The 22718-nt window shown below is 42.9% G+C and overlaps 2 protein-coding genes across 2 annotated transcripts in view; one reads left to right on the top strand and one right to left on the bottom strand.

Annotated features, from left to right (window-relative positions):
* Positions 1-5209, top strand: part of RGSL1 (regulator of G protein signaling like 1) — a 245677-nt gene extending 240468 nt beyond the window's left edge. Inside the window, exon 32 of the mRNA XM_038542217.1 lies at positions 4819-5209. The gene's annotated coding sequence lies outside the window, so the exon portion shown is untranslated. The remainder of the gene's footprint in view (positions 1-4818) is intronic.
* Positions 754-22449, bottom strand: RNASEL (ribonuclease L). The gene is given in 7 exon segments (NM_001097549.1): positions 754-3390; positions 4088-4221; positions 7054-7186; positions 8254-8459; positions 9647-9732; positions 17758-19430; positions 22346-22449. Coding segments are annotated over 6 exon segments (2175 nt in total). The 5' UTR covers positions 19235-19430; positions 22346-22449; the 3' UTR covers positions 754-3251.
* Positions 22450-22718: the final 269 nt, after the last annotated feature.

Raw genomic sequence — 22718 nt, forward strand, 5'->3', positions numbered from 1 at the left:
AGCCACCCAGGCTGCCTGTATAAAAGCATTAGGCACTGGGAACCAGTAGGTGTTGAAGAAGTGATGATTGCTACTTTTACAATTTTCTCTCCTATGTTGCTTATCCAATACATTCTAGGTGGGCAATCTCCCCTCTTCTCTATGTAACTGGCACTTCTGCTTGACAAGCCCAGGCACAGACTCACTTTGCCTAACATAATACCTAACATGAGCTACAAACTCGATCAAATGTTTGTGATAATGATGACTGTATGAGAAATATTTGCAGTGTCCACAGAAACCTTCAGAGAATCAAAGCAGAGGGTAAAATGATCAGTTCTTCTTTCCTCTCTACAAAGACACCCAGACTGCCTATTGTTCCAGAATTACTAGAGGGTGAAAATAGGCTTCTTTTCCCATTACTAAAGAGCAAGATGCCCTTTCTTAAAACTTACCCAGGAATTATTGAGATTGATTTATTTATTTATTTATTTATTTATTTATTTATTTATTTATTAAAAGATTTATTTATTCATGAAAGACAGAGAGAGAGAAAGAGAGAGACATAGGTAGAGGGAGGAGCAGGCTCCATGCAGGGAGCCTGATGTGGGACTCAATCCCAGGACTCCAGGATCATGCCCTGAGCCGAAAGCAGACACTCAACCGCTGAGCCACCCAGGCATCCCTGAGTATTTCCTATTGTAGTTATCAGTCCTCTTTATAGTGAAAATATCATTTACAGAAAATCAGACTTAATATAATGATTCCAAATTTTATTGAATATGCTTTACAAATGGGCATTTTGATTGACATATCCAGGTGATTACTACAAATCAGAAAACCAAAATTTAATTTTAAAATCTAAAGCAATATTCCTGCTCCTAAAACCTTATAGAACAGCCTTAAGTTTCTTTCTTCCAGTACTTTGTTTTTTGTTTTTGTTTTAAACAAAGAGAAAATGATCCATGCAATCATGGGTGAGAGTGGAAGATAACAGTGTCAATTTTGTTTAGTGTAACTTCCAACACTTCTTGACTTCAATTCATTTAGTGACACCTAGTTCAGACTACCATCTCTTTAGAAAGAACCTAAGATACTGCTTTTTTCCCCCAGATCTGCCCATTACAAAGTTCCACCTTGACCACCATAATGAGGATAAGTGGAAAATACATCAGACTTAATGCCAGAAAATATGTGCAAATCAAGACAGTGATACTGCCTAGCTATGTATTAGAGTAAATCAACATGTCTCTATCCTCATCTGTAAAATAAGGATAACAACACTTACCTTACATGATTGTTTTGAAAACTAAGAGAAAATATGTAGATGTAACTTATAGATTATAAAGCACCATTATAATGTATGGTAGTATTATTATTCACGTATGAAGATGGTTCATTCATTTTTCCGTGAATATTTATATGGCTGATATTTTGCTAGGCCGACATTTGCTATATAGATATATATCATTATATATATATGTAGATATAGATATGTATATATAAATAGATAGGCCCTTAAGATCTTACATTCCAGTGGAGAAGAAGCATGCTAAGTTGGAGAGAGGCATGCTCTGATGTGACTATGGTGCTAGGGAGCCAGAGAGAGAGCACTCGGACTGGCTCTCTCTGGAGCCAGTGGAGAGTGAGGGCATTTGGGGGGACTTCCTGGGGAGATGACACTGGAATTGTCTCACTAGAAATTCAAAAGCAAGAAAACAAATCCAAGTTACTCCTCTGTGAGGGGGTCCACGTAATCCATGGTCGTGGGCCCCAAGTCAGCTCAGAAGTGTCCCAATCACTTAAGGCAGAGCTTCTCAGCCTTGGTACCACTGATATTTTAGGCTAGATAATTCTATGTTTGGGGGGGGCTATCCCATGCATCATAGAATGTTTGGCATCATCCCTGACCTCCATCTACCAGATGCCAATAATACCCCCTTATCTCCAGATTTGAAACCAAAAACATCCCCAGACCAAATGGCCCCTAACAGGCAAAACTGTCTCCAGCTGAGAACTACTGCCATAATGTCATGGAAAACCAGTATAGATTCTAGAAGGAATGGAATTCATACAATTAGTGCCTAGGCTCATTCTAGGTGCTCCACAAATACTGAATGAATGAATAAGTGGAGTCAATGAATGAATGAACTTCCCAGAGTCCTTTTGACATATTCCTTTTGGGATCCATCCAGAAGTCCCCTAGGCTAGTAACTAAGTTCTAGCTTAATAACAATAGCACGACATGCATTTATACAGTGCTCTGTGCAAGTTGTATGATCTTGAGCAAGTAGTTCAAACTCTCTGAGTCTCAAGTCTATCAATTCTAAATGAATATTTATCAGCAAATATTTATTGAACATCATCATGTGGCAGACATTTTGCTAGGCAGTGCCCAAGTCACTAGGTGCCCAAACCAGAGATAATAATAACACCACACACATTTATACAGTGCTCTGTAAAAGTTGTATGATCTTAAGCAAGTAAGTCAAATTCTCTGAGTCTCAGGTCTGTCAGTTCTTTCTCTCTCTCTCTCTCTCTCTCTCTCTCTCTCTCTCTTTTTAAAGAATTTATTTTTGGGATGCCTGGGTGGCTCAGTGGTTGAGCATCTGCCTTTGGCTCAGGGCATGATCCCATGGTCCCAGGATCGAGACCCACATCGGGCTCCCTACACAGAGCCTGCTTTTCCCTCTGTCTCTGCCTCTGTGTCTCTCATGAATAAATAAAATCTTTAAAAAAAAATGAAGATTTTATTTTTAAGTAATCTCCACACCCAACATGGGGCTCAAACTCACAACCCCGAAACTAAAAGTCCTATGCTCCACCAGCTGAGCCAGCCAGGCACTTCAGGCACATGAGATCTGCCAGTTCTTAAATGGAGATAATAAATCCTAGCTTGCAAGGTCATTGGGAGAATTAAATAAGATAATCAATGTAAAACATACAAGAACTAGAGGCCTAGGCATCCTTTGGTGCACCTGACAAGAGGTGTCTTAGCAGGATGCCCCTTACCCCAGCTCCTGCCACTAAGTTCTACCTGTAAGAACTTAGTGGCAGGGGTAGTTTGGGCATATGCTTTTTTTTGCTATCAACATGTGGGGAATACTGGGTACTGTGTCAGGACCTGACACATCTGCTCTCTAACTTATCCTTGCAAGCAACCAGATTAGTTAATAGGCCCAGAGACTTGTGAATTGCTCAAGATCACACAGCTAAAAAGTCTCCCTGAAATCTAAAGCCTCAGCCACCACTCAGGGCTGACCTCCATTACATCAATCCTTGTTTGGATTGTGAATTTTGGGGAAATGCTTTCTGTATTCCGTGTTCTGTAGTTTCTTATAGACATAGATGACCAGATCAGGAAATTTCATCTGCAAATACCGGGAAGGTTCTCCAATTATCAACCTCATCCTGAAATGAAACACAAACATATTGGCATGGTTGCCCCCCAGATTATCTTCCCCTTTTATAGCATCTGGGCCCAGAGAGCTCTTTGTTCCCTCAATTTCTAGAGCAGAGCAAGTAAGGACTTTGGAATCTGAGAGAACAAGATTCATCTCCTAACCACTCTTCAACTAATTGGCAGCTTAATGTTTGTGAACCCCAGTTTCATCATCCATAACATAGAAATGAAACAGTTCCACAATCTCTTATCTACAGTTCCAAAATCCAAAAGAACCCTCAAAACTGCAAGTTTTTTTTTGTTTGTTTGTTTGTTTGTTTGTTTTTGTGAGTTTACAGCTAACATTTTGGGCAGCTAAAGCTGATTTTACCAACACGGCTCTACTTTTTAGACACTTACAGCACTACCTTCACCTTATCCAGCTGTCCAGTCCCCTGCATTTCTTCCCACAAGGGAGTCACTACCCTCCTGTTCAAGAGGCCTTGGCACAAGTGAGAAAGAAAGATGAGAACCTGCCAGGCACGTCCATCACTCATTGTAAGATCCTTGTGTGGGTCCTTTTCCAAACAGAAGGAAGGAATTACTTTTCATTTCATCAAAATACATTTTCTTCTAACGAATAGCAGATAAAAATTTAAAATGGGATATTTTTTTTTAATCATCCTCATTTCACCTCTTACTTACAGGAACAGAAATAATACTTACTCCTTATTTTTATCTTCATTAATATGTTCTCCCAAATTCCGGATGAACTTTAACAGATCACTCGGAGTATCCTCATAGAAATTCCTTTTTTTTTCATAAAACTTATTCATTACAGTCATAACATACTTGTCAATCTAAAAAACAAAGCATAATGCAAAACTGTGGTAGCAACACAAAATAAATCCTCACAAGATGCTAATACAAAGAGGCAAAATACAAATTTGAATACATCACCCAACTACCACTAATTAATAAAGCAAGTTAATAGAAAGAAGCAAATAGAAGTAAATACTATACACCAAAATGCTAACTGTAGTTGTGTCTGAATGTGGGATTATAAGTAACTTTACATCCAGTATCTATTTTCCAAGTGAACTGTTTTCATGAGAAATTCAAAATATTGAAACACAGTTTAGAAATTCTTTGGTTACGATACTAGGAAATTTGCTGCTCATACTACACAATATTTTTATCCTTGTGGCCAGGCACCTCAGGCCTGGACAGGGCCACCTGTCCAAGTTGGTAATTGATGGCATTTCCCCTTTGAAAGAGGATCATTCAGACTAACATCAGACCTGACAGCCATTGCCAAAGTGAGCGTGGTTGTTTTTGTTTGGATTGGTTTTGAATTTTATTTCCAAAGGTTTCATGTCTCTCCTTGCCTCCTTGCCTTGTCCCAGAGCCACTTCCCTCAAGTCAATGCCTTTCTCTTTGTGCTTGCACCTTTGCAGATGGCTGTCATATTTAGAAAGCATTTGGAGTAAGAGAACAACAAGCAACAACCATGAGGCCAGAGGTTCCCTCAGAAAGAGAACCAGTGACCAGACCATCCTAGTGAAGACCTGCTCAGACCGACTAAGCGTGCCACACGCAAAGCATTTGGCGAAAGGGCTGAGCAATGTCTATGTGGTGGGAGGGAGTAGCCTGTGAAGAGGAGGCAGGAGTCCACACTGGGAAACTTGGCTCCTCTGTGCTGCTGCCACTAAGCTGAATATATGACCATGGAAATGGGCAAGTCATGAAAATCAGCAGAAAATCCAAGTCTCGGGGCACCTGGGTAGCTCAATGGTTGAGCGTCTGCCTTTGTCTCAGGTCGTGATCCTGGGGTCCTGGGATCAAGTCCCGCATCGGGCTCCCCGTGGGGAACCTGCTTCTCCCTCTGCCTTTGTCTCTGCCTCTCTCTGTGTCTCTCATGAATAAATAAATAAAATCTTATAAAGAAAATCCCAGTCTCGAATGGGACTAAAAAAGATAAGACTTGAAGTCAGTCAAAATTCAGTAGAAGTCAGTGAAGTTTAGGGGAAAGAACTGACAAACTGAGAAACAAAGAATGGGCTTTCCTTCACAGCTCCGCCAACCTCTGCCTCTCTAGTCCTGGCTATTTCAGGTCACACCCCTCAATCTCAACATGCTCGGCAATTAAATGAGCTGGTGGCCTTGGTGGCATCATAGCTTCATGCAGTGAGTGGCTTTAGTACACGGCTTCCGCAGCCAGACTGCAGCCCAGCTGCAGATTCTGTTGCTGGCTCTGTACCGTTGGAAAAAAATGATTTGTCTACGCCTCCGTGTGTCCCTCTGTGAAATGGAGGTAATTAGTTCAGGGGTTGCTATAAGGATTAACTGTGGAAACTGCCATCAAGTCCGAGAACTCTAACTGCCCTATAGTCAGCACTACGGAACTGTCAGCTGTTATTGTCATCTGCTCTGGTTTCAGACTTCTCTGTTTCCGCAAGTTTAAGTTTTAGCCAAAGTTTTATAGACGTGTATTTAGCAGAGTCATGGCACAGCTACTCCATGTCAGGAATTCAGTAGCGGACAAGACAACAGTCTCTGCCTTCATGGAATCTACAGGGTAGCAGGAAAGATGGACACCAAGGCAGCAAGTATGAGTGTGATGTATCATCTAGAAGCAAACGAGGGAAGGAAAGCAAAATGAGACCCAGAAACAAAGAGGTGTGGGAGAAGCAGTCCTAGATTGGGCATAGGATAGGGAAGCTGTTGGTCTCAGTTAAAGACCTGAGGATTATGGATTCTTCTGGAGTGCTCTGCACAGTCTCTGGGCTGCTCAGCATGCATCTCACACAGTCAATGTTTCTGTGGGGCTCTTGGCCCCCACAATGGGCCATGCCGTACTCCTCTTCACATGCCCACAGCCTGGCATGGGTCTAGCAGGTAACCAGTATTTGACAGATGTCTGCTAAGTAATAATGATGAAAGTTCTGGGGGGTGTCTGGGGGGCACAGTTGGTTAGGCATCCAACTCTTGGTTTCAGCTCATGACCTCAGACTTGTGAGACAGAGCCCTGCCTCAGGCTCCTCACTCAGCGCAGAACCTGCTGAAGTTTCTCTTTCTGTCTCTGTCTCCCGCTCTCCTACTGGGGGGTGTCTGGGGGGCACAGTTGGTTAGGCATCCAACTCTTGGTTTCAGCTCATGACCTCAGACTTGTGAGACAGAGCCCTGCCTCAGGCTCCTCACTCAGCGCAGAGCCTGCTGAAGTTTCTCTTTCTGTCTCTGTCTCCCGCTCTCCTACCTTCTCTCTCTCTAAAAATAAATAAATAAATCTTTAAAAACAATGCAATTTCCTATAGCACTGACTACTAGATCGAGATGATGACCAATTTTTTCTGTTTTACTCTATTTAGTTCAAGTTAGATGGACAATTTCCTAAAGAGGAGGAATTTGGAAGATGTTTTCTTCATGGGATGTTTTCTCAGGCAGAATGCAGGTGTACGTGTGGCTGTCCAGAGCTGGGCTAGACTCAGCCATCAGGGGCAGCCAATCCCTCCCTGGACCGAGAAGCCTCACTGTGAGCAGCTCCTTGGGTTAAACTCTCATGTAATCAGCTGCTTTGGTCACAATAGTAATGGGATTATTGGCCAGGCCTCTCTTAGAACCAACGTGGAGGGAAAGAACCCTAAGAAAGGAAAATGCTCCTGGGCTGGGACGAGCATAGGAACTGTTCATACCTTAGAAGTCCACTGGGCAAAAGTTCTGGAACATTCCGAATTTTCAAGTTGCAGTAGTTGGACAATCCTGCTATTACGCAATCGCTGTTTAATGTCGGATTCATTTCCAACATCCCTAAGGGTCCTATAGCGGCTAAGGATGACAGAATTATCATGGTCATTCCATTCTGCCCTCTTCAGAGAGAAAAACAATGTTACATTTTGTTTTTTTTTTTTATAAAAGTCATAAAACCGTATCTCTAAAAATTCTGTGTGAGGGAGGAGGCAGAGGCATCTTTCTCTCTCTCTGCTCTTCAGAAAACAAAACCAGAATCCAGAGAGGTTAAGTCACTGCCCCAAAGAGACACAGCCAGGAAATGTCACACTGAGAGGAGAGCCTGGGTCAGTTGGTTCTCAGCCTGACCCCTTCCCACACCACCTTTCCACTAGGGTTAATTTTTCGTGTTAACTTATTTGGCCACAAGGGGTCCCGATTAAATATTATTCTAGGTGCATCTGTAAGGTGTTTCCAGGTAAGATTAGCATTTGAATTGGTGAACTCAGTAAGGTAGATCACCTTCCCCAATGTGAATGATGGGCCTCATCCAATCCACCGAGGGCCTGTTTAGGGCAAAAGATGGACTTCAGCCCTTCTTGTCTGATTGCTTCACTAGGCCATCAATCTTCTCTTGCCCCCAGCTCTCAGGCCTTCAGACCCTAAATGGAATCCACATCATCAGTGTCCCTGGCTTTTAGGTCTTTGGATTTGGACTAAATTTCACTACAGACTTTCCTGGGTCTCCAGCTTGCAGAGGCAGATCATGAGAATTTTCAGCGTTAATATTGCATGAGCCATTTCCTTTAAAAAAAATTAAATATGTAGGGTTACCTGGGTGGCTCAGTTGGTTAAGCATCTGACTCTCGATTTTAACTCTGGTCATGATCTCAGGGTCCTGAGACTGAGCCCCCATGTCAAGCTCTGTGCTCAATGCAGCATCTGCTTAAGATCCTCTCTCTCTCTCTCTCTCTCTCTGCCCCATCCTATGCACATGTACACAATCTCTCTCTTGCTCTCAATTGATAAATAAAATCTTTTAAATATATATATATGTGTATATATATATATGCTTATGTTTATCATTTGTATACATATATATCATGACTAATATACTCATTGTCTCCCTTCTGGAGGCCTGGAATATGCCATCAAGTTTTACTTACTTCTCCCAACTCCAAAAGAAGGGATGACCCAGCAGGCCACTTAGGTGCTCCAGCACATTGTCTCCAGGGTTAAACAGATGATAAATGAGGTCCCGAGTTTCCTCATCTGGAGAAAGCTGAATTATTTTTTCATGACTTTGTGTCTTCAGTGTCACAAAAGGGACCTCTCCCTTCTTCACCACATATAGAACCAGAAGTCCAAGGGCCTGCAGGAAAGCCACAAATCAAGCCAAAGGTATTTCTGAATTATTGCTCTGTATGGAGGATGCAGTGTAGGTTATAATCAAATGGAAAGTGGGAGAAATTTCAAGGGGTCCACGGGCTCGTTAGGGAGAGAAGACATAGGTTCTCCTTGGAGAATCCTTCAAGACAGTATATAGTTTATACATAAACCCATAGTTTAGGTCATTAAGGAACAAAAGATAATCCTGGGACAGAGTTGACAGGGCAGACTGCTTAGAGGAAGAGGAATTAGAGCTAGACCTTAAAGTATAGATAGAATGTCGATAAACAGAGGAGAGGAAAAATATTTTAAACAAAGGAAATGCCAGGACTCTAGCTGGAACTGGGACTTTGGGTCAGGACTATGTCAGGCAGCAGATAAAGGAGCTAGTCCAGGTCCAGGCCATGGCAGGGAAGAAAGGCCAAGAAGCAGGCCAGCATCTGAACTTCCCTACTGCAGGCAAGAAACCAGTCAAGGAAGGAGCTCAAATCTAGAGCCTTTTAGCAGCAAAGGCCGGATGTACATAGAGACCTCTTGCCCCAGGGGTTGAAAGATCTGCACCCTGGAGAACCCCCCAGGACAAAGCTGCCCTGGCAAGGTCAGAGTCAATCTGGAAGCTTTGGTCTGCAGGGGTCAGGCTCTGTTTCTGCTGTCTCCTCCCAGGAGAAACAAGCAATTTCTGGCTCTTAGCCTTTGTGGCCAAGATTGGTCTTTTTGGGGATCAATCCCATCCCTCCTATGTGTTCCAGAGGGCCTTAATATCTGTTCCTCCTGGAGTTTAGCACACAAGTCTGAAGGGAATGGAATGGAAAAAGAAATCCCATTTGCTTTATCTTCAGGCAGGAAATACCTCCTGCAGGAATTCTGGAGGTAATTTGGACATACCTCCTGGAGGTAATTTTAGAAGGGATGTGCCATGCTCAATTTACTACCTAGCTGAAGGAGGAAGAGAGAGACCCAAAGAGACACAGACAGAAGCCACAGCAACCCAGAGAAATGCCATTGTCTGCAAGGGAGTAAAGGCAGTGAGCACTGGGATAATTAATGCCTTGAAAGTTAGTTAGAACAGTTAAAATAAAAATAACACTTAATTGGCATAGGAAATAAGAGAATGAATAAAACAAATAAGGAAGCAGAAAGATGGAAAAGTAAACTAATGGTAGAAATTACCTCTAGATCTTTCCTGATTTCTTGTGTCTCTCCAGTCCACTTGATGCTTTTATCAAAATCTGCCAGGCAAACAGCATTCTTGGAATCTAAGGGATAGTTTGTAGAGATGCAGTGAAAAATCCTCTTTTCATATTGTAGTTACATAGGTACCACAATGCAATATTATCTCTGAAGAAGGCAGTAATAAAGCTTATATCTGCATGGCTGTTTACTCCTCAAGACAGTGACGTGCACTGTGTCATTGGACCTATTCAGTATCTGCCAAGGGCAAGATTTAAATTTCGCCAACAAGTGGCTCCTGCTTCTGGCTTGAAGGAGTATAAAAAAGAAAACCAGGTAATTCCAGGCAGGATGATGGTCAGGCCAACTGTATGATTCTCAAACCCCTTTTGTTCTGAACTTAAATATCAAAGATGAGTGGAAGCCCACAGCCTAACAAAGATGAACCCATGAAATCATTCAACAGGGGTCTAGTGAGGAGAAAAAATGACCATGAAGGCAGAAAACACCGCACAGATCCTATGGAATCCTAAGTCTCTGAGCAAGGAAATAGCTACAGAGTGAATACTTATACAGAGAAATGTAAAAATTAATTGCAATTTTAAAAATGCTAACCTAAAGTACAGAACACTCTGGAAGTGCAGAACAAGAGCCACAGGGCTGTGTGTGGGAAAGAAGTCCTCCTTAAGGCAGGACACTTGGAGAAGATTGGTAGAATTTGTACGGAGGAATGGAGCAGAGGAAGAGAGAATCCCAGACAGGAATTCCCAACAGGAACGGAGAAAACTCTACTCTGCCAGAAAGGAGGTCCCAGGGCCTGGAGATGAGGGAAGGGAAAGCCTGCAGTGAGGCTGAAGGGGCAGATGGGGAGCAGACCGTAAACCAGGAACTGTTCTCAGCTATTCCAACTAATAGATCCCCTTCCCTGTGGCCACCACTTTGAGTCCCCTGCTACTTAAATTTGCAAGTGCCTCATGGAACACTTCACACCTCTTCTAACACTTGATTTTTTTAACAAGCCCCAGTTGGTTCTTTTTCTTCTTCTTCTTCTTCTTTTTTTTTTTTTTTGGTTTCAGTAGACATTGTTCAAGTGCTATAAAAATGTTAAACTCTTACTCTTAGCTTCTGTACTTACAAAATCACAGACTATTAACAGTTGATGGGCAGAGTTAGGATACAATCAGCCCACTTCACCCAGGTGTCAATGAATCAGGAACCTCTTCATCCTCATTCCCACCAGAGTGATATCATCCAAGGTGATATTTTTTTTATTAAAAAGTTCACTAAATAAATAGATAACTAAACTTTCATTTAAAAAAATTTTAAAAACACATATTTAGGGTACTTAGACAATTAATTTTTTGCTTATTCTATGCTTCTTATAAGTCACTTACAAGTATTTTCTCAGGTTCTCTGTCCCCTTCCTTATGCATATCCTCTAGCAGTTCTTTCATATCGTGGCTGTTGGTAGAAACTCTTCCAGGAGCCTTACATGTTTAGAAAATGTATTTCAACAAATGGTGAATGCAAAAGAATGAAAATGGACCGCTTTCTTACACAAAAATAAACTCAAAATGGATTAAAGACCAAAATGTGAGACCTGAAACCATTAAACCTTTAGAAAAAAGCAGGCAGTAATTTCTTTGACATTGGCTGTAGGAGCATTTTTTTTTTTTTAGATATGTCTCCTCAGGTAAGAAAACAAAAGCAAAATTAAACTATTGGGACTACACCAAAATAAAAAGCGTCTGCACAGCAAAGGTAACCATCAGCAAAACAACAAGACGCACTACTGAATGGGTGAAGATATTTGCAAATGACACATCTGATAACGGGTTCATATCGAAAATGTAAAAAGGGCATATGCAACTCAACACCAAAAAAGCCAAATAATTCAATTAGAAATGTGCAGAGATCCCGAATAGACATTTTTCCAAAGAAGACCTACAACTGGCCAACATGAAAAGATTCTCAGCATCAGTCATCATCAGGGAAATACAAATCAAAACCATGATGAGATATCACCTGTCAAAATGATTAGAATCAGAAAGACCTGAAATAACAAGTGTTGGCAAAAATGTGGAAAGAAAGGAACCCTCGTGCACTATGAGTGGGAATGTAAATTGGTGCAGCCACTGTGGAAAACAGTATAGAAGTTCCCCTAAAAATTAAAAATAGAAATAGAATTACTGGATCATATGGTAAACAAAAACACTAATTTAAAAAGTCATATGCATACTTTTGTTTACTGCAGCATTATTTACAATAACCAAGATATGGAAGCAGCCGAGGTAAAGAAGATATACATATACACACAATGGAATATTACTGGCCATCAAAAATGAACTCTTGCCATTTGTGACAATATTGATGGTCCTAGAGAGTATAATAATACTAAGTGAATATAATAATGCTAAGTGAAATAAGTCAGAGAAAGCCAAACACCAAATGATTTAACTCATGTGTGGAATTTAAGCAACAAAACAAATGAACAAATAAAGATAAAAGGGGACAATAGAAAAGCAGACTCTTAAAATACAGGAACAAATGGGCAGTTTCCAGGGGAGGTGGGTGGGACAATGGGTGAAATAATGGGGATTAAAGTACACTTTTGTGATGAGCACTAAGTAAGGTACAGAACTGTTGAATCATTATACTGTACACCTGAAACTAATATATGTTAATAACATTTTAATCAAAATTATGTATTTATTTTGAATCATGTGTGAACAGTAATAATTTGTTCCCTTAGTTCTGGATGCTATAACAAATTGCAATAGATGGGTGGCTTACACAACAGAAATTTATTTCTCACAGCTCTGAACATTGGAAATCTGAGCTCAGGCTGTCCACAGGATTGGGTTCATGGTGAGGGCCCTCATATTGGTTTATAGACAGCCATCTTCTTTGCTATATCCTCATACGGTAGAAAGATAGCCATCTAGCTCTCCTTATAAGGGCACAAATCCATCCAAAGCAATTTTGAGTAAGAACAAAGCTGGAGGCATCATACTTCCTGATTTTAAACTATTTTACAAAGACCTATTAATCAAAATAGTATAGTACTAGTATAAAACCAGACACATAGATGAATGAAACAGAATCAAGAGCCCAAAAATAAATCCACACATATGCAGTCAACCAATACTTGATAAAGAAGCCAAGAAGGCTCAACAGGGAAAAGATAATCTCTTCAAAAAATGAGGTTGGAAAAACTGGATAGTTACATGCAAAAGAATGAAAGTAGAAGACTATCTTATGCCACTCACAAAAACCAATTTGAAATGGATTAAAGACTTCAATGTAAAACCTGAAACCATAAAACCCCTAGAAGAAAATATAGGGAAAAAGCACCTTGATATTGGTCTTGGCAATATTTTAGATCTGACACTAAAAGCAGAAGCAACAAAAGCAAAATTGAACAAGTGGAACTACATCAAACTAAAAGCTTCTGCATAGCAAAAAAAAAAAAAAATCAACAAAATGAAAAGGCACTGTATAGAATGGAAAAAATATTTACAAATCATGTATCTGATATGGAATAAATATATATATGAAACTCATTCAACTCAATAGCAAAAATCAAATACTCTGACTAAAAAATGGGCAAACGACCCGAATAGATTTTTTCCAGAGTCAACAGGTGCATAAAAATGTGCTCAATACCAGTAATTATCAGGGAAATGCAAATCAAAACTCCAATGCAATATTATCTCACATATCTGTTAGAATAATTATCAAAAAGACAGATGATAACAAGAGATGATGAGGAGGTAGAGAAAAGGGAACCCTTGTGTATTGTGGGTAGTAAATTGGTGCAGCCACGGTGGAAAACAGCATGAAGGTTTCTCAAAGATTAAGAACAGATAAAGCAGAAAAGCATATCTGAAGGAAATGAAATCATTATCTTGAAGAGATATCTGCACTGCCGGGTTCACTGCAACATTATTTATATCAGCCAAGACATGGAAGCACACTGTGTCCACTGACAGATGGATGTGTAAATAAAAGGTGGTATACATTTACTGAATATTGTGCAGCCATTAAAAAAGAAGGAAATCCTGCCATTTATGACAACATGGATAAACCCTGAAGGTATTATGCTAAGTTTAGTAGTAGTTTAGTAGTAGTCAGACAGAGAAAGACAGATGCTATATGATCTCCCTTATATGTGGAATCTAAAAAAAACTAAACTCATAGAAGCAGTGAATAGATTAGTGGTTGCCAGTGGTAGGGGTGGGGGAAACGGCTAAAGGGAGTCAAAGGGTACAAACTTCCAGTTATAAGATGATTAAGTCCTGGGGATGTCGTGTACAGCATGGTGACTATAGTTAACAATACTGTATTGTATACTTGAGGTTGCTGAGAGAGTAGATCTTAAAAGTTCTTACCACTCGCACACACAGTGGTAACTATATGTGGTAATGTGTTAGCTAACTGTATTGTGGAAATCATCTTGCGACATATGTGTATATTATATTATCACATGGTATGCCTTAAACTCACGCAATGTTATGTGTCAATTTTATCTTAATAAAGCTGGAAAAAATTAAAAATATGTTTTTGATAATGAAAAAAAGGCACTGATGTCATTCATGAGGGCTCCACACTCATGATGTGATCACCTTCCGAAGGCTTTACCTCCAAATGCCATCATATTGAGATCAGGGTTTCAACATATGGGGAGTACTACTATTCAGCTGTTTGATAAGTTCTCTCTTATCAGCTCCTTCTTTTTGTATTTGGGTTGCTGATGAGAGAAGTCTCGTAACCACTCTGATTCTGGTTTTTACATGGTAATTTGTTTTCTCTTGGGAGCTTCTGAAGTTTTCCTTCCCTTTTTTCCCTTGATATTCTGATATTCTTTTAAGATGTGACTCAATGGTATTTCTCCCTTACTTATCCTCAGCTCTTGGTGAGTCTTTTCAATAAGAGAACTATATCTATCTATAATTCTGGGACATTCTCAACTATTTTTTTTCAAATTCATTCTCTTCTTCTCCCTGGAATGCCTATTAGAACTTCTGGATCTAATTCTTGACTTCTAGACCATTTTCCCTATCCATCTTTATGCTTTTCTATTATTTCCTAGAGGAATTTCTCAGGTAAATCTCCTAGCTCACTAATTCAATCTTCAATCTAGTCTTGAGTTTTAAACTTTTAAACAATTATATTTTAAATTTCCAAATTCTCTATTTGTTTTTTTTCGCAAAGCTTATCTTTGCTTCTTGGATGAAATAACCTATCTTTGTTCTCTGTTTTTTGTTTTTTTTTAATTATACTTACTTTAAGTATTGTGGTTACTTAGTATGGCAAACCAAGTAAATGCCCACGTCTTAATCCCTGGAATCTGCAAATATTACTTTATATAGTCACACACACACACACACAAGGACTTTGCAGATGTGATTAAGAATCTTGAAACAGGGGTGCCTAGGTGGCTCCGTCAGTCAAGTATCTGACTCTTGATTTAGGCTGAGGTCATAATCTCAGGGTCGTGAGACAGAGCCCTGTGTCAGGTTCTGTGGTGAGTGGGAAGCCTGCTTAAGATTATCTCTCACTTCACTCTACCTCTCCCTGCTCATGCTCTCTTTCGAAAGAAAAAGAAAGAAAGAAAGAAAGAAAGAAAGAAAGAAAGAAAGAAAGAAAGAAAGAAAGAAAGAAAGAAAGAAAGAAAGAAGAAGAAAGAACAAAAAGAAGAAAGAACACATAAAAGAGAAAAAAAGAAGCAATCAAAGCCCCCAAAAGCAAATCCCCCCACAGACTCCCACTAACACACCCACCCCCCACCAGCCGAAAAGAAAAAAATACCAGACACAAAAAAAAAAAAAAATCTTGAAATAGGAGAGACTATCCTGGGTTAGCAGGGTGAGTCCTAAATGCAATCACACATATCCATATGCAGGGGAGGCAAAGGGAGATCTGACAACAGGAGAGAAGGAAATATGACTACAGAGGCAGAGATTGGAGTGATGTCAAAAGCCAAGGAATACTAGCTGCCCCAGAAGCGGGAAGAGCCAAAGAACAGTCTTGCCCCACAGCCTACAGAGGGAATTTAGCCTTGCAGACATGTGATGTGGGGCCAGGGGAACTGATGTTCATACTTCTTGCCTCCAGAACTGTGGGAGAATAAATTTCTATTGTTTTAAGCCACCAAGTATTGTGATTATTTGTTTCAACAACCATAGGAAACACACTCAGTTAGCTTTGTTTCTTTGGGTGTAAGTTCTATTTCATGAATCTTTTTCATGGTATCAGCACTTTATAAATACCGTAAGTGATTTTTGAATGTAAGCCTTACTTTGCAGTTGAGAATCCCTGATACCCTTTGAGTTGCTTCTGTTAATGCCATCCAACACAAGGGAGAGATGGAGGCAGTTGTCACAACTTCTGCTTTGCATTTTATTCAGTGAAACTTGGTGATAAGCAAGATATGACACTTAGGAAGGTGCTTTGGCAGAAATCTTGTGGATTTAACTGCTCTTTGTTTCTCTTGAGATCATCAACCACCCAGTATCTCAAGTAGTAGCCCGGTATGACAACAGACAGACCTGTCTGTGGGAAATGCACAGGGTGTGATCTTCCTAGTTTCTACTGATGAAGCAATCTGCCTGTTAGCTGGTCTTTTGTCCTCTCCTGCTTCTGGCTTCCATTACTCCTGAGTGGTACTTCTTTGCACTATTCCCACTTTTATGAGCTATATTTAGCTATGGCATCCTGCTTTTGTCCTGGGCTCCTGTGTCCTTTAATCCTATCCTACTGTGTTCAGTCTCTTTATGATTCCTCAAAGATTTTGTCCTGTAAAACTTCTTTTGTTGTTTTAATCTCAGCTATGAATTCATTTAACAATCTTTCCCCATCATTTTAGGGATTTAATACATGGAACAGTCTGTAGTATGTGTTAGGTTCACCACCTTGAGGCAGAAATATAGTCAACTTTCTATTGTTCAAGCTTAAGAATAGAAGAGGTGGTTCCAGAAATTCCCAAGAAATGGTGGTAACCGGTAATTTTTCTTTAGAACATGATATATGACTCTTTTGCATCAAAATCAGAAGTTAGAACTGGAAAGAACTCTGCCCTTGGCTGCCTCTAGATGACTCTGCCTTCACTTTGTAGAGCTGCACATATTTCTGGCCTTTATCAGTCTCCCCAACAAAGTTGCTTAAAACCAGGAAGCACCTGTCCTCAAACTAAAAGCCACATTCCAGTAGTATTCTCATGTATACCTACTTCTTTCCAAGTCTTGTCCAGGACCTTACACTGTTCTCTGCCTTTTAATTCCTCTTTTTGTCTTATTCTCTTACACCTACCTTAAATCTCAGCGCACGTCTGTAGATTGGGTGTCTGTTTCTGCTTAGCCCTCTAGACAAGTACCTGACCTTTGCTGAGCACCTACAACATACAGGTAACCCTGTCTAACACGCTGCATTTAGACCTCATAACAACCTTAGGAAGGAGGTATTATCCATCTTAAATGAGGAAACGAAGGCTCACAGACCTAAGTGACTTGTTTGAGGCTGCGAAGCTACAAAGTTGGCAGGACTAGGCTGCAAGCCTCCCTACAAGTGGCTAAAGTCAAGACTCTTTCTACTGCACCACATTGCTTCCTGGGACTTTACACTCAGCTCTGCTTCTTTCCTTTAATGCTGTTTTCATTTATTTTGTTTTTGGTGTAGGCCAGTGGGTGCTGGCTTGTTCTGTCTACTTGGAGTCTATTTCACTGGCATGCCCAATTTTGACCTTGGTTTTGCCATTAAGTTTCACAGTGACTACCATCTTGCCTGAAGGAACACACCTTCAGGATTCTCTGACTCGCAGGCTACCTTAGGAATTCAAATATCGGGGCTGACTCCATCCAAAGACATACCTTCATACTTGTACTTGCCAAAGGAAATATGAGGTTAGTTCGGTATTCCATTGGCATTTGTGACCTCCATGTGGGGTAAGGATTATACCTGGATTATACCTGGTAGCAGGAGAGATAGCACTAGAATTATGAATCTGTTGCAAATCCACATTTACTCTACTCCTTTCCTATCGGTAATGAAAATCCTTTCCTTTTGTAAATAAAGACCCTGCAATATCTAAGAGAAAAAAACTGGGGACTCACCTAGTAAGATGTTTCGTGGCTGCAGATCCTGGTGAGTGTATCCACATCGCACATGTAGTTCTTCAACAGCCTTAAATACAGATGAGAGGACGTTTCGGGCAAAGCTGTCTTCTTCATTTTCCACCACCTCCCTTCTGTGGTTGGCCAAGTACTCTTCCAGTGTCTGCTCACAGAGGGCAAGGCACACATACAGACAGTCCCTGTAGCTCTCACTCCCATAGAATGTCACCAAGTCACTGTTTGTTCGGCTACTCTGCAGACAGGAGACTTCCTGTTGTCCATGTGCGCTGCCTTCATAGAATCGTTTCACAGCTACTTCTTGCCCTTCATAGAACCCCAGATAGATGCCCCCTTCGGATGTGTCAGCAATTTTATATTCATCATCAATAAAGATCTTGAGTCTGCCAATCATAGGGCGGTATATTCTACGGAGATGTTCCAAGGCCTCCCCCCAGCGGGCACTCTGAGGCTTCCAGTCTTCAGCAGGACGGCACCAATCTTCTCTGGCCCCATAAGAGAGAAGCAGCCTTGCAAGGGAGTTGTCATAATTGCGCCTTGCTATCATAACCAGCTCCCCACAGTCCATGTTGGCTCCTTTGTTGCATAACAGTTTAACAATTTCCTCTTGTCTGTACTGGACAGCCAACAAAAGAGCCGTGTTGCCCTCACTGTCTGTGTCATCAACCTCTATATGTTCTTGTTCCAGAAGCATCTGCACCAAACCCAAGTGTTTCTTTTCCACTGCCAGGATCAGGGGTGTCTTCCCTTTCTCTCCCCTCACATTGACATCAGCCCCATGGTCCAGCAGAAGGCGAATGATGCCCTCCATGTTTCTATCATCAGAGCTCCTAAACACATGAATCAAAGCATTTCTGCCCATATTGTCACAGACGTTGACATCTGCTCCCATCTCATCAAGGAGGATCTTCACGACCTCTACATGTCCATGTTCGGCAGCATCCATTAGAGCTGTGGCCCCTCCTTTTTTAAGCCTCTTTTGATCCTCCTTTGTCCTTCGACTCAAATTCACATTCGCCCCATTCTCATACAGGAATCTTAAGGCTTCAACCCTATCTTTCACAGCGGCTTCCATGAAAGCTGTGAAGCCATTAGCATCACACTCATTGACATCTGCTCCTTTAGAAAGGAAAAGCTTGAGCAGCTTCACATTTCCCACAATCCCAGCGACGATGAAGGGAGTAGCCTCATTCTTCTTCTTCAGAAAAGGGTCAGCACCATAACGAAGCAGAAGATCCACGATGTCCTCCTGACAAATTTGTACCGCATTATGCAAAGGTGACCAGCCCCATTCGTTTTCCTGGAAGTTGACATCAGCCCCTTCTTCAAGCAACTGCTGAATCAGCTTAATGTCTTCTTTTTTAATAGCTTGGATCAACTGATTGCCATCCACTGATGTCCTCCTATTGCTGGAGGGTGTAGGTCTCTCCTGAAGGTTGTTATGGCTCTTGGTCTCCATGAAGGTAATTATCACTGGCTACAACTCTGTGCCTTTTCTTTGAGAATATGAAAATTTATCTCCTTGGGACTTGATCAAAGAGAGTTGGAGCTTTTGAACTATAAGGGTAAACAAGGATTATCTGGCTATGGACCAGCAATACAAGGAAGGAAATACTCTTGGGAGTCTTCTGACATTCCACCTGGAGTTGAGAGCGCTATTTTGTAATTTTATAACAGTGAGAAAGCATCTGAATTAGAAAAATTAATTTTACTAGTAACTTTTTCAAAATATATCTACTTATTTATATAGAACTTTTACTATAGAATATTATAAACATATATAAATTAAAAACAAGAAAATTATTACCCTCTAGTCCCACCACCCAGAAACAGGTATTGTTAATATTTTTGTATATTTCTTTTTAAAATGTTTTGTATTTATTTAGAGAGAGAGAAAGTACAAGCAGGTGGAGGGGCAGAGGGAGAGGAAATCTCAAGCTGACTCTGCACTGTGCATGGAGCCCACCACAGGGCTTGAGCTCATGACCCTGAGATCATGACCCAAACCAAAAACAAGAGTCAGATTCCGAACCAACTGAACCACCCAGGTGCCCCTATTTTAGTATATTTCTATGAGTTTTTAAAAAATAGTTAAAATTATGCTATGTAAAGGATACTGTATAAATATCCTGCCTTCTTTCATTAAATGCAATAGTATAAATAATTTCCTATGTTATCACAAAGTCTTTTAAAACACTTTTAATGGCTATGCAATATGCCACCAGTCAGTTGTTTCGTTTCCCTATTACTGAATAGTTTTTAAAAACAATTTTTAAACAAGATTTTTAAAATTAGAATTTTCAAACAACTCTAAATAATGTTGCAGTAAATTCAGCTTTCTAAAGCTTATTTTGTTATTTTAAATCTTATAATAGATTTCTTATGATAGACTCCCAAGAATTGAATGACTGGTCAAAGTGTAACAGCATGCCAACAGGTCTTAAATGTTAATTTGCTTGAAGCTTATCTACTCTTTGCTTGCTGACCTAAGTCTCTTGATCTGTAGCAGAACTTGCTTACTTTCCTTGAGATATCCTTGAGATTTCCTTGAGACCACTGGCCTTGAGGAGGGAAGGACCAGATTTTCTCAGAAGGCCTGACTACAATCAGATACAGCTGCCACATAATCCAACATGCCTGTTGAGGGTCATATTGACATAAGACAACTATCTGGGCCCCTGCTGCTCCTGCAAACAGCCATGCCTTTCCCTGTTAAAACCCTCTCTCTGGATGGGGAAGATGCTCTTTGAGATGTTAGTTTGCCATCTTCCCAGGTTGCCAGCTTCCTGTATAAAGCAACCTTTCCTTTCCCACCACCACCTGCCTCTCGAATACGGAGTTTTGAGGAGCCAACCACCAAACCTGAGTTTGGAACTGGTTCTCTGTCCAGTAACAAAAGGATATAATTGTTTTAAAAATTCTCCACCTATGTTAATAAATTTCTTCCGATGTCATATAAACACACTTTTACTAGAAACAGACGGTCTCTCAAAAAAAAAAAAAAAAAAAAAAAGTGTTCTGTGTCAATTTGCATTTCTTACACCATGGGAAAGTTGATCCCTCCCAGGGCATTCCAGGCTCTGTGCGTGCCTTCTTTACGCATATGCGCTTCTATTCAAAGTAGTATAAGAACAGTGGAAAGAGCTTAGCCTCCAATCTCACAAGATTTTAAGTTTGAAATCTTGGTCATTTAACCTCAGACTGTTAACTTCCTAATTGTGTCACATGATGCTATTCTCAAGTTTCTGTTCACCTCAAAGGGGGGGCAACAATAAATGCAGTCATGCATGCAGAGTATGGCAAATACTAGGCATTCAATAAATGAGAGACTTAGTAATATCCCCTCCTGAAAAAATTCAGCAATTCCCTCTCTCCCCATCCATGTGCATACACACACACACTCTGCACAAAGGGGGGGGGGGTCCCGGCGGTGTTTAGTCCAACGGCGTCCCCCCCAGATGTGAGCAACAGAGCCGCAATTCAGGCATCGCGGGGCACCAAACCGTCACTGGCCTCCGTACCCCCGCACCTGCGTGCGACAGAACCGGGAAGCACCGTCTGCCCGCGCCCGGCCGCCCGCCGCCTCCCAGGCCCCGCCCTCCGAGAGCCCGGGTGGGGGGCGGGGGGCTGCAGTCGGAGAAGTTCCCGCTGCAACAGGCGGGATGGGCCGGCGGCCCTCGGTCGAGGAGCAGAGACAGGAGGCAGGTCGAAGACGCCGCCGGGGGACACGCCCGAGCGAAGGCACAGCGCAGCGACAGCCGCCCACGGACAAGCCCGTTTTCAGTTTCGTTTCCTCCCGGGGAGCAGCCGCACCCGCCAAAGCCACAGGGCTGGGACCCGCGCCGCGCCGACTGACAGTTCGCGGGTCGCCCAGCCCCCGCGCCCCGCCGCGCCGCCCTCCGACGGCCCCGCAGCCCGCAGCCCCCCGCAGCCCCCCGCAGCCCGCAGAGCCCGCAGCCCCCCGCAGCCCCCCCGGAGCCCCCGTTCCGCCCGCAGAGCCCGGAGCCCCCAGCTCCCCCTGCAGCCCCCCGGACCCCTCTCCTTCTGCAGAGCCCGCAGCCCCCAGCCCCCCCCAGCCCCCCCCGGAGCCCCCCTTCCGCCCGCAGAGCCCGGAGCCCCCAGCTCCCCCTGCAGCCCCCCGACCCCTCTCCTTCTGCAGAGCCCGGAGCCCCCCAGAGACCCCGTCCGCCCGCAGCCCCCAGCCCCCTCGCAGCCCCCGGAGCCCCCCCCCTGCAGCCCCCCACCGCCTGCAGAGCCCGGAGCCCCCAGCTCCCCCTGCAGCCCCCCGGAGCCCTCTCCTGCTGCAGAGCCCGGAGCCCCCCAGAGACCCCGTCCGCCCGCAGCCCCCAGCCCCCCCGGAGCCCCCCCCTGCAGCCCCCCCACCGCCTGCAGAGCCCGCAGCCCCCCCCCCCCAGCCCCCCGGAGCCCTCTCCTTCTGCAGAGCCCGGAGCCCCCAGCCCCCCCGCAGCCCCCCGGGCCCCCTCCTTCTGCAGAGCCCGGAGGCCCCCAGAGCCCGCAGGGGGAGCGATTTCTCAAGCTCTCCCAGCTCTCCCCTTCGTGCCCCTCTCACCTTCTACACTCAGACGCTCTCCCTTTGGGAGCATTCAGCCGCCCAACACTGCCGCCAGCCCGAAAGCACTTCCTCTCGGAGGTCGCCGAGGCCGCGGGGAGGAGCGGGGAGGAGCGGGGAGAGCGAGCGGGGAGGAGCCGGGAGGAGCCGGGAGAGCGAGCGGGGAGGAGCCGGGAGCACGGCCGCGGGGCGGAGCTGACGGCGCCGTTAACCCTCGGGAGGACGGGGAGGCCTCAGTTCTGGCCGCAGGGGCCGATCGCATGGCCAAGACCCAGCTGGTCGCCGTTTGGCCCCTTAGGCTTCCAGGCCACAGCTTCCAGCGTCATCTCGACCACGTCATTCCAAATCCCCTGCCGCCTCCTTTTTAAAAAAT

The sequence above is a fragment of the Canis lupus genome, chromosome 7, assembly GCF_011100685.1.
Source record: "Canis lupus familiaris isolate Mischka breed German Shepherd chromosome 7, alternate assembly UU_Cfam_GSD_1.0, whole genome shotgun sequence".
Classification (NCBI taxonomy): Eukaryota; Metazoa; Chordata; class Mammalia; order Carnivora; family Canidae; genus Canis; species Canis lupus.